The sequence below is a fragment of the Somniosus microcephalus genome, unplaced genomic scaffold (assembly GCF_052327205.1).
Source record: "Somniosus microcephalus isolate GS21.2 unplaced genomic scaffold, FLI_Smic_1.0 unresolved_chr1, whole genome shotgun sequence".
Taxonomy (NCBI): Eukaryota; Metazoa; Chordata; class Chondrichthyes; order Squaliformes; family Somniosidae; genus Somniosus; species Somniosus microcephalus.
In genome coordinates this window covers 150,392,434-150,403,788 of record NW_028225179.1, presented here as the reverse complement: position 1 = coordinate 150,403,788, position 11,355 = coordinate 150,392,434, and the positions used below count along the sequence as shown (strand labels likewise).

At 47.3% G+C, this 11,355-nt stretch overlaps 1 protein-coding gene across 2 annotated transcripts in view; it reads left to right on the top strand.

The window, feature by feature from the left end:
- Positions 1 to 226: 226 nt before the first annotated feature.
- Positions 227 to 11,355, top strand: part of LOC147096253 (cytochrome P450 2K1-like) — a 30,221-nt gene continuing 19,092 nt past the window's right edge. Inside the window, exons 1-4 of one of the 2 annotated variants that reach the window (XM_085975103.1) lie at positions 227 to 485; positions 4,392 to 4,554; positions 7,430 to 7,579; positions 10,966 to 11,126. In XM_085975103.1, coding sequence (XP_085831229.1) covers positions 291 to 485; positions 4,392 to 4,554; positions 7,430 to 7,579; positions 10,966 to 11,126 — 669 coding nt within the window. In that variant the 5' untranslated portion in view covers positions 227 to 290. The remainder of the gene's footprint in view (positions 486 to 4,391; positions 4,555 to 7,429; positions 7,580 to 10,965; positions 11,127 to 11,355) is intronic. The other variant, XM_085975102.1, reaches the window with a different exon arrangement.

Genomic DNA, 11,355 nt, shown 5'->3' with positions numbered 1-11,355 from the left:
CCGCCGATGCCCCTTTCTCGGGGATGCCGATCGTCTGTCAAAAAAATTCTTGACAGATCGCAAGCTCCGGGTTTTCACGCACGTGCTTCATGTACACACCTGTAGGGGATGCAAGTGATGGCCCTTTCAACAAATATAATTCCTGTTACTGCGTTAAAGTGGTTCAAAGGGTGACTGAATGGGTCAGCCGTTGCAGGTGGGTCCAACTGTACAATAATTAAACTCTGAAGAGAGAGAGAGAGAGAGAGAGTGTGAGGCTGTAGAGTTACTTTCAGATTCACCTCTACCCCATGGCTCTACTGAATATGTTTCTTCCCAGTCCCAGCTCAGGGACGTTAGTCTGCATTGTCGTTCTCCTGCTTTGTTTGATAAACCGGCGTCGACACAAAACTCGAGTCAACTACCCTCCCGGCCCCACTCCGCTCCCAATAATTGGCAACCTGCACCAGCTGAATCCGAAGAGACTTCACAAATCTCTGCTTGAGGTAAGAGGGAATCATTGGCCACTGACTAGCAGGCCATTGCTGTCAGTAACGCTGACGGCTCGATTGCTGGTAATCACCTACAGCATTTCCGCTAACAGTTTTCAGCCGATACCTTTGTAAATTATCTGTTTGCATTTCCTAAAGTAATATTTGTACTGGTTATTTTTACATTCATAGTTATGTGTCTTGCATTGTATCATTGAACTGTTTTATTTGGCCTTGCGAATGTTGATTGTTAAAATAGCAAACATTACTGCAGTAGTGTGAAATTTATTTGTTTTCTACTTCAATGAAGGTGTCAAAATAAATGGCTAGTCAAGGAAATGTATATTACTTAGAATTACATTGACCCGTTTCTGTGCTATACGTTCTTTCAGCCCAACTGGTCTATGTCAGTGTTTATGGTCCACACCAGCCTCTTAGCCACGGCTCAGTGGATAGCACCCGAGTCAGAAGGTTGTGGGTTCAAGTCCCACTCCGGAGACTTGCAGCACAAAAAAATCCAGGCTGACACTCCAGTGCAGTACTGAGGGAGTGCTGTATTATCAGACAGTGCTGTCTTTTGGATGAGGCGTTAAACCGAGGCCCCGTCTGCTCTCTCAGGTGGATGTAAGAGATCCCATGGCGCTATTTCGAACAAGAGCAGGGGGAGTTCTCCCCCGGTGTTCTGGCCAATATTTAATCCCTCAGTCAACATCACTAAAAACAGATTATCTGGTCATTATCACGTTGCTGTTTGTGGGGGCTTGCTGTGCGCAAATTGGCTGCCGCGTTTCCCACATTACAACAATGACTGCACTTCAAAAAGTACTTCATTGGCTGTAAAGCGCTTTGGGATGTCTGGTGGTCATGAAAGGTGCTATATAAATGCAAGTCTTTTTTTTCCTCCCACCCCTCTTCATTTTACCCCATCAACATATCCTTCTATTCCTTTCTCCCTCATATGTTTATCTAGCTTCTCCTTAAATGCATCTATGCTATTCGCCTCAACCACTCCCTGTGGTAGCGAGTTCCACATTCTCACCACTCTCTGGGTAAAGAAGTTTCTCCTGAATTCCGTACTGGATTTATTGGTGACTATCTTATATTTACGGCCCCTATCCCCTCCCCCGCTGCCAAGTGGAAACATCTCCTCCTCTATGTCTAGCCTATCAAACCCCTTCATAATCTTAAAGACCTCTATCAGGTCAACCTCTCAGCCATGTCTTTCCGAGAGAAAAGAGCCCCAGCCTGTTCAGTCTTTCCTGACCGTTATAATCTCTCAATTCTGGTATCGTCCTTGTACATTTTTTTTGCACTTTCTCCAGTGTTTCTATGTCCTTTTTGTAATAGGGAGACCATGGGGGAACTTTAACCCTAAAAGACGGGCGGGTTTGGGTCAGTGGTATGTTAGAGAGGTCGAAATCTCAGTTCTGCCTCCAACCCTCCGACTTCCCATTTTAACAGAGGTGGGACGGGGGTCGCGGGCAGCCAACCTGCTCCCAGGGGCCGGGTTGACACTTTAAATATCATAATGAGGCTGCGCGCCTCATTTTGAATCTCTATTTTAAATTTAACTCTGGGCGGCCGGGTTTCTCAGGCCTCGGGGAACCCGACAGCTAAAGGAAAACGAGGACTGCTGGATCCAGGAGGTAAGTGCCTTTCCACTTACTACCTCGCCAAGCCCCCCTCCCCCGACCCTTCCGATCTCCCCCCAACCTCCCGACCGAGGCCTCCGATCTCCCCCACGAGGCCTCCGAACCCACCGCCATGAGGCCTCCAGTCTCTGATCCCCGGCCCCCAAGCCCCTCCTCCGGCCCATCGATCCTGGCCTTTCAACATCACCCCAATCCCCCCGATCTCTGACCTCCTCCGATCCCGGCCTTCCAACCACCCCACTCCCATCCCAGCCATCCGACCACCCCGCCCCGATCCTGCCCTCCAATTCCTCCCTCCTTCCTTTCTGCTCCTCGGCTGCGGCCTGGTGCCGTAGGCAGAGAAAAAAAATGTTAATCAGGCCCCGCCTTTAAATTCGGCAGGGCCTGAGAGAAACCCGTTCTCCCGGGTTTCCCGACCACAATCCAGCTCCCCTGCTCCCTATCCGCCTCCAAGTTAAAATCCTGCCCCATATCTTTATAATATGGTTTAAGTCGCTCATTATTAACATCAGAAAGTCAAAGTCATTTAAGTACACACAATCCCTTCACATAGCTTTACATGACATAAGAAAATGTGGAACTCGTTACCACAGGGAGCAGTTGAGGCGAATGATGGATTTAAGGGGAAGCTTGATAAGCGCATGAGGGAGAAAGGAATAGGAGATACTGGTAGGGTGAGATGAAGTAGGGTGGGAGGAGGCTCGTGTGGATTTGTTGGGCCGAATGGCCTGTTTCTGTGCTGTAAATACTTCGTAATTTGTAATAAAGTGGAACTTATTTTAAAGCTGCAGTGTTTCAGGGGATCAATAAAGGAAATGTCACTGACGAAGTGGGGTTGTTTGAGGCTTTAGAGCTTGAACTGTTAATGATTGTCAGGATACTGTCAAACGCATCTGTGTACAAACTCAGGTCACAAAGGCGAAGCAACAACTGTATATACCAGTCCCCCTTGAAAGATTTACACGGATCCTGCACAAAGCATAAATGAGCTGGAAAATAAAACATATAAGCCAGGGGGATTACTGAGGGCAATTGGATCGTATTCGAGTCAGTTAGTGAGACTTCACAGGGCAGTGACATGTCCAGGCTTTCACTGAACCTCAAAAAAGGAAGAAAGACTTGCATTGTGTACGGTGCCTTTCACAACCTCAGGATGCCCCAGAGCACTTTAGTTTTGAAGTGCAGTCACTGTTGTAATGTAGGAAACGCGGCAGCCAATTTGTGCACAGCAAGCTCCCACAAACAGCAACGTGATAATGACCAGATATTCTGTTTTTTTAGTGATGTTGATTGAGGGATAAATATTGGCCAGGACACTGGTGATAACTCCGCTGCTCTTCTTCGTAATAGTGCCCGTGGGATCTTTTACGCCCACCTGAGAGAGCAGATGGGACCTCAGTTTAACGTCTTATCCGAAAGATGGCACCTGCAACAGTGCAGTGCTCCCTCAGTACTTCTTCTTCTTAGGCAGTCCCTCGGAACCGAGGATGACTTGCTTCCACACTAAAAATGAATTCTCAGGTGACTGATGAGTCCAATGCAGGACTTACAGACTCTGTCACGGTGGTTAACGGGACGGGTGGGTGGGGTGCTTGGGTTGATGTGCGCTCCGCTTCCACTTGCTCCCGGCAAAGAGACTCAAGGTGTTCAGCGCCTTCCCGGATGCTCCTCCTCCACTTTGTGCGGTCTTGGGCCAGGGATTCCCAGGTGTCGGTGGGGATGTTTTACTTTTTCAAGGAGGCTTTGAGGGTGTCCTTGAAGCGTTTCCTCTGCCCAGCTAGGGCTCTCTTGCTGTGTCAGAGCTCCGAGTAGAGCGCTTGTTTTGGGAGTCTCGTATCGAGCATGCAGACGATGTGGCCCGTCCATCGGAGCTGATCGAGCGTGGTCAAAGCTTCGCTGCGGGGGATGTTGGCCTGAGCGAGAACACTGCACTAGGAGTGTCAGCCTAGATTTTTGTGCTCAAGTCTCTGGAGTGGGACTTGAACCCACAACCGTCTGACTCCGAGGCAAGAGTGCTACCGACTGAGCCACTAACTGACACAAGAAAGGTGCGACATCCTCCAAAACTGAAAGAAAGTGGAAGAAGTATGACAAGTGTGTGGGAACTGTAAGTGTGAACACAAAGATGAACCATTTACACTTGTACAGCACTTCTCATGAACAGAAAAAGGTCTCAAAACGCTGTGCCTACAGCGCCACCTCTAGGTGTCGAGAGTAGCTGTCATATTCTGAAATCCTTTCACTTTACGGAATTTGTTTTTTTTAACAGCTTTCAGAGAAGTACGGCACGGTGTATTCAATCCAATTAGGAGCAAATAAATCTGTGGTGCTGGTAGGCTATGAGACAGTGAAGGATGCTCTTGTCAATCACGCCAGTGAATTCGCAGGAAGACCGTCCATACCGATTGTACACATGCTGAAAGAAGGCTCTGGTAAGTCCGCAACAACAACTTGTGTTTATATAGCACCTTTAATGTAGTAAAACATCCCAAGGCATTTCACAGGAGTGTTAAAAGACAAAAAATTTGACACCGAGCCACATAAGGAGAAATTAGGCAGGTGACTAAAAGCTTGGTCAAAGAGGTAGGTTTTAAGGAGGAGAGAGGGGTAGAGAGGCAGACAGCTTTAGGCAGGGAGTTCCAGAGCTTAGGGCCTAGGCAGCTGAATGCACGGCCACCGATGGCTGAGCAATTATAATCAGGGATGCTCAAGAGGGCAGAATTGGAGGAGTGCAGGTATCTCGGGGGGTGGGGGGGGGGGGGCGGTTGTGGGGCTGGAGGAGGTTACAGAGATAGGGAGGGGGAGGCGAGGCCATGGAGGGATTTGAAGACAAGGATGAGAATTTTCAAATTCCATCTTTGGCTCGGTGTTAAATTTTGTTTGATTAATGCTCCTGTGAAGCGCCTTGGGGTGTTTTACTACATTAAAGGCGCTATATAAATGCAGGTTCTCATTTTTAGTCAATCTAATCTATGCCATATTGCCGTCCCTTCACTGCAGAAAATATTGGCGGTAGGAGGATTGGAGATGCTTCATTTCCACAGAAAGATGATCATTAGAATGCTGGACCTCTTGAATATTCATTAGGCATCCAGACCAGGTGCAACAGACTGCAAACCACTTTAGGAAATGAGGCCAGATGTGGGCGGAAAGCTGGCAGATACTCTTCACAGCTGATGGAGCACGAGGAGGCTATGAAGAGTATTGGGAAGGAGCTGATATTATTGCAAGCCTTACATAAAGACCATGAAAGTGCAATCCTGGGAATTAAAGGCCTATTAGATTGACACTTGTGGTGGTTAAGTATTGGAACCTATTATCAAGCAACCCAAGTAATAAGAGTGAAGGCATCAGGGTGTAAAACTCCAACTACTTTGGTCACAGATGAAGCTAATTTAAGTATGTATCAACTTATATTTAACGCAGAAACCAGTCCCTTCCGGCAAACTAATGGCACGGAATCATCCAGATCGGAACGCTGTGAAGAATCATCCAACCAGAAGTCCATCTTAGCTTTTGGGCTTTTTTTTTTTTGACAACCATCATCTCAACAACAGCTCATGTTTAACCCAAGGCGCTTCACAGGAGCGATTATCAAGCAAAATTTAACACCGAGCCAAAGCAGGAATTTGAAAATTCTCCTCCCTGTTTTCAAATCCCTCCATGGCCTCAGCCCTCCCTGTCTCTGTAACCTCCTCCGGCTCTACAACTCTCCGAGATCTCTGCGCTCCTCCAAGTCTGGCACCTTGTGCAGCCCCGATTTTAATCGCTCCACCATTGACAGCCGTGCCTAGGCCCCAAGTGCTGGAATTCCCTCCCTAACCCTCTCCACCTGTCTACCGACGTCCCCCGTAAGCTGCACTGCTCGGTACGCGGCCTGCCTCCCCCGCAGCGCGGTCCATTCACATCGTTGTGCATGAGCGATATCTACAATGTGAAAGCTGGTGAGTGGCCTGCACAGGACCTTGCAGATGACTGCGTGCCTGCACAGCTTAGCAGGAACATTGCTCCCTACCTCTCTCTCCTACCTTAAGACTCTCCTTAAGACCTACCTCTTTGACCAAGCTTCTGCTCTACTATCTCCCTATGTGGCTTGACAACCGCTCCTGTGAAACGTCTTGGGACGTCTTGCGACGTTAAAGGCGCTATATAAATGCAAGCTGTTGTTGTACAGGTTGAGCGTCCAATATCCAGAGTTCCAGAATGTTCCGGAACCCAGACTCCGGGATGATTGGAGGCAGGGTTGCCGAAATCCGTAAAAGGTTCCGGAATGCGGAACTCCGGGTTTTGGACGCTCAACCTGTACTTCAAAACTTTTTTGTTCTCTTTTTTTTGAAAAATGCGAGTGATGCAATAAAACTTCAGTGTTGTGTTTTATCCTCCTTAATCTGCACAGCTCCACTAAGTGTTTCCGCCAGGCTGCGGCCACGGCACCACGCCGCCCTGGTGGCCTAGTGTGGGCCATCGGATGCTCTGCAGAGCTCGCAGCGCCCCTCCCCTTTAACAGAAGGGGAGGGGCGGAGAAACGCGTCAGCGCTACGCGGAGCGGCCCAGGCATTTCCGGACTTCGGAATGTGTTTCTGATGTCCGAAGTCCGGAAATGACCGAGCCCAGGTTGGGATATTTCTGGAATTCGGACAGCAGAAACACGTTCCGAAGTCCGGAAAAACACGACAACCGGCTCGGCCTCGGTCCCGAGGTTGCCGGATTCAGGACGTTCAATCTGTATTAGGATAGGTGACCAAACCTTTGGTCAAAGACGTAGTAAAATGTCCCGAGGCGCTTCACGGGAGCGATTATCAGACAAAATTTGACACCGAGCCACATCAGGAGGTGTTAGGGCAGGTGACCAAAAAGCTGGGTCAAAGAGGCAGGTTTTTACGGAGCGCCTTAAAGGAGGCGAGGGAGCTGGAGAGGCGAAGAGGTTTAGGATGGGAATTCTGGAGCTTAGGGCCTCGGCAGCAGAAGCATTGTCTTGCCCAAGAGCTGGTCTTAGCAAAGCTCTAACATGTTGTACCATGGAGTGATGGGACACGAGTCTACACCTGTAATTCCCAACCGATGAAGCACCGTAGTTAGTTGCTGAATGGTGGCCAGGTAATTCCTCACATATATAAACTATAGTCTCATTAGAGCTCTTTCACTAGATTTATGAAGGCTGGGATAGTTCTGCCTCCTGTTACCATTCCCTCGTCTTCTCTCTGGAGAAATCAAGGGAGAGTGAACAGCCCTGTATCTGCATCAACACTAAAGCCCCCACTGAAGATGTCTTTACAGAATCGACGAGCTCTTTGGGTTGACCTGCAGGTGTCGTTTGGTCCAATGGTGAGCCGTCGAAACAAATGCGAAGGTTCACGCTATCGACTCTGCGGGATCTCGGAATGGGCAAGAACTCCATTGAGGAAAGGATAATGGAGGAAGCTGGGTTCCTGGTGGCCGTGTTCGAATCGTACAAAGGTGAGTCCTCAGTGGAGACTTTCTGACCTTGTGCAGCTGCTGGGAGTCTCACCCATTGGCAGAACATGATGGAGTTTGGAACGGTAGCATTGTGGTTATGTTACTGGACACGTAATCCAGTAGGCCTGGACTACTGATTGTAGAAACATGAGTTCAACTCCCACCATGGCAGCTATGCAATTTAAATTCAGTTAATTAAATAAATCTGGAACTTAAAACAAAAAACTAGTATCTAATGATGATAGTTGCGTAGGGGGTGGTGTGTGGGTCAGCCTCACCACTGACTTATGAGCGGTTCGAATCGCTCCCACTCCCTTGATTCTAGACCTTGGGCTTATTTGGGGGATGACAAAAGTGCAGCAGACAACTGGTTTTGGTACAAGAAACTTTGATCTTTATTCAAGAAAGAAAATACAACATAACAATCTTATACTCTAATAAAAAATGGGGAACATTTTAATACATATGAGGGAAATACAGTAGAAAATACCTCCCCCCCCCCCCCCCCCTCCCAATCCCACTTCCTAGCTAAGTTGAACTCTAGAGGACCAGGGATAATGCTCACCAAATGAATCCTTGACAGTTGAGCTGGTTCACGGTTTCGGGGTTCACTGGATGTGTTGATCGGTGTCTGCTGTACACCGGACGCGGTAGAGGACTTTGACTGCTGGTCAGTCTTCGCGAGTCCGCTGATGCGGTAGGGTGCGTTTTGGATTTATGAGGTGAGTACCCACTTTTCTTCTGTAGAGATAAGGTTAAGAGTTCCCTTTTAAGTAAAAATCTTACCTGAGGGTAAGTCAGGATTAGATTGTAGAGTGGAAAACTTTCGAATCTTCAGTTTTCTCCTGAGTTGTTTTTCTTTGGTCACGGTGGCTCGATATTACCAGGCTGGTTGGTGGTAATATTTTTGTTGGTAGTTTTGTAAGGCTCTTGTTGCTGCGATGTGTCTGATGATGTCCTGGGTCACTCAAGCTGTTGAACTTGGGTGTACGGTAGAATGCTGCCCCGTCTCGATGCTTCGGTTTCTTGTGTGTTGCTTCTAGAGAGAACTGTCTTCTTGAGAAAACAGGCCTTCAATTATACTTTGAGGGGCCTTCTAATCTGTGCGCCAAATCAGTCCCAGTTTATTGTTTGATTTGGGCGGGCTCTTTAATGGTAACTTGATTAGAAATGTGTAAAATGGTTTCGGGATGCTGTACTGATTTATTCAATGAGCTGTTGAGCTCCTAGTTAATTGTCATAGCGATACTGAGGTTTCGAGTCTCCTGTCTGAGCCCGAGATTTCTATGTAGGTTGGCGAGGTGATTTGCATTATGCATGTTTTAGATGGGTCCTATGTTTTGGGTGGGGACTGCTCCTCTGTGGGTCGATTGTTAGGATGTTAATGTCTGATAGGGGCTGAGTGAGGTTACACAGTTCCCCAGACAATTTGATTTACTCCAATACCCAAACTGTCTTTACAGAGGTTGATCCCATTCCCTGTTGCAGCCTTTTCTCCCTTTTCAGGCCCAACATGCCTTTTTAAAATGCCAAATCTTGGTTTCCGACCTTGAATCTCCCTCTGTTAGGCCCAATGTGTATTTTATCATCCTGAAGCTTGTTAGAAAGTGTCCAAAGTCATTTTCCTTAGGGTTTTCTTCTAGCTTTGGGGGTATCTGTGAATTTTGAGAATCTTACAGTTGTAAAAAACCATCTAGTTCACTAATGTCCTTTAGGGAAGGAAATCTGCTGTCCTTCCCGGTCTGGCCTATATGTGACTCCAGACCCACAGCAATGTGATTGACCTTTAACTGCCCTCTGTTTTTCCTGAATGAAATAGCCTAACAAGCCAATCAAAATAAAACCGGATGGACCACCCGGCATCAACCTCGGCACTGGATTTGGCACACCCAGCCCAGTCAACCCTGCAAAGTCCTCCTCATTAACATCTAGGGACCTGTGCCAAAATTGAGAGAGCTGTCCCACAATCAAGCAAATAGCCCATCACTGTGGCTGCAGTGTGTACCATCTAAGAACATAAGAAATAGGAGCAGGAGTAGGCCATACGAGCCTGCTCTGCCATTCAATAAGATCATGGCTGATCATCGACCTCAACTCCACTTTCCCGCCCGATCTCCATATCCCTTGATTCCCCTAGAGCCCAAAAATCTATCTATCTCAGCCTTGAATATACTCAAAGACTCAGCATCCACAGTCCTCTGGGGCAGAGAATTCCAAAGATTCACAACCCTCTGAGTGACGAAATTGCTCCTCATCACGGTCTTGAATGGCTGGGCCCTTATCCTGAGACTGTGTCCCCATGTTCTAGACACTCCAGCCGAGGGAAGCAACCTCTCAGCACCTACTCTGTCAATCCCTGCAGCAACTCGTCAAACCCGCTATCTTGACCACCATGAAGGACAAGGGCAACAGACACATGGGAACACCACCCCCTCCAAATCACACACCATCCTGATTTGAAGTATATCGCTGATCCAGCACTGTGGGAGCACCTTCACCACATGGACTGCAATGGTTCAAGAAGGTGGCTCACCACCACTTTCTCAAGGGCAATTAGGCAATGTGCAATAAATGCTGGCCTTGCCAGCGATGCACATATCCCGCGTATGAAATTTTAAAAAATGAATCTATAAAAGACTGACAAGAACTCTAATAATTCAAATTCTTTGACATTTGGAGTACATGGGCTGTTTTAAGGAATAATGAGAGTAAAAGTACGATCTTACTATTTTAAATGGTGATTTATATTGCTTCTATATAAATTTCTGCCTTACAATTTATAGTTTGCCCTTAAGTATATGGGCTATTTTTTTCTGATCCTGTACCTGGGTGTATTGGATCAACTGGGCACAGAGAAATACAGGAAATCGGGCAAGGAATAGCACATTGCCTGTAAGGAACCCTGCCTGATTTTCCATCAGATGGATTGGTGTCTATTTATCCCGACTTACTATGGTATTGTATGTATTTGCAATACATACACTAAATAGCTAAAGATGAACCTTTACTCAGAGTGGTTAGAATGTGGAACTCGCTTCCACAGGAAGTGGTTGAGGCGAATGGCTTAGATGCTTTCAAAAGGAACCTAGACAAGTACATGAGAGAAAAGGGAATAGAAAGATACGCTGCAAGGCTGAGATGAGGCAGAGGGAATGGGAGGAGGCTCATGTGGAGTATAAACACCAGCACAGAGTGGTTGGGCTGAGTGGCCTGTCTCTGTACTGTATACACTATTACAGTATTTGTATTTAATCCTGTCCCTTGTGTCTGAGGACTTGCAGTCCTCTGTCCCCTCACTCCTCATCCCCAAAGATTGAGCGTCCTGTCCCTCACCCCCTTACCTATGGGCATTTGACACCCTCTAATCTCCATCATTTCATTTACAGGGCAGCCCCTTGACACCAACATCATCTTAAATTCTGCTGCAGCCAACGTCATCTGTTCCATCGTGTTTGGACACCGGTTCGATTATGAGGAAGAAACATTTCTCAGCCTAGTGAAGATGACCAACGATAACTTCAAGTTACTTAGAAGCCGAATGATACAGGTACCGTAATGGTGTTTACAATGGCAGTACAACATTTGGAACATAGGAACAGGAGGAGGCCATTCAGCCCCCTCGAGCCTGTTCCTCCATTCAGTTAGATCATGGCTGATCTGTATCTTAACTTCATCTACCCGCCTTGGTTCCGTAACCCTTAATACCCTTGCCGAGCAAAAATCTACCAATCTCAGTTTTGAAATTTTCAATTGACTCCCAGCCTCAACAACATTTT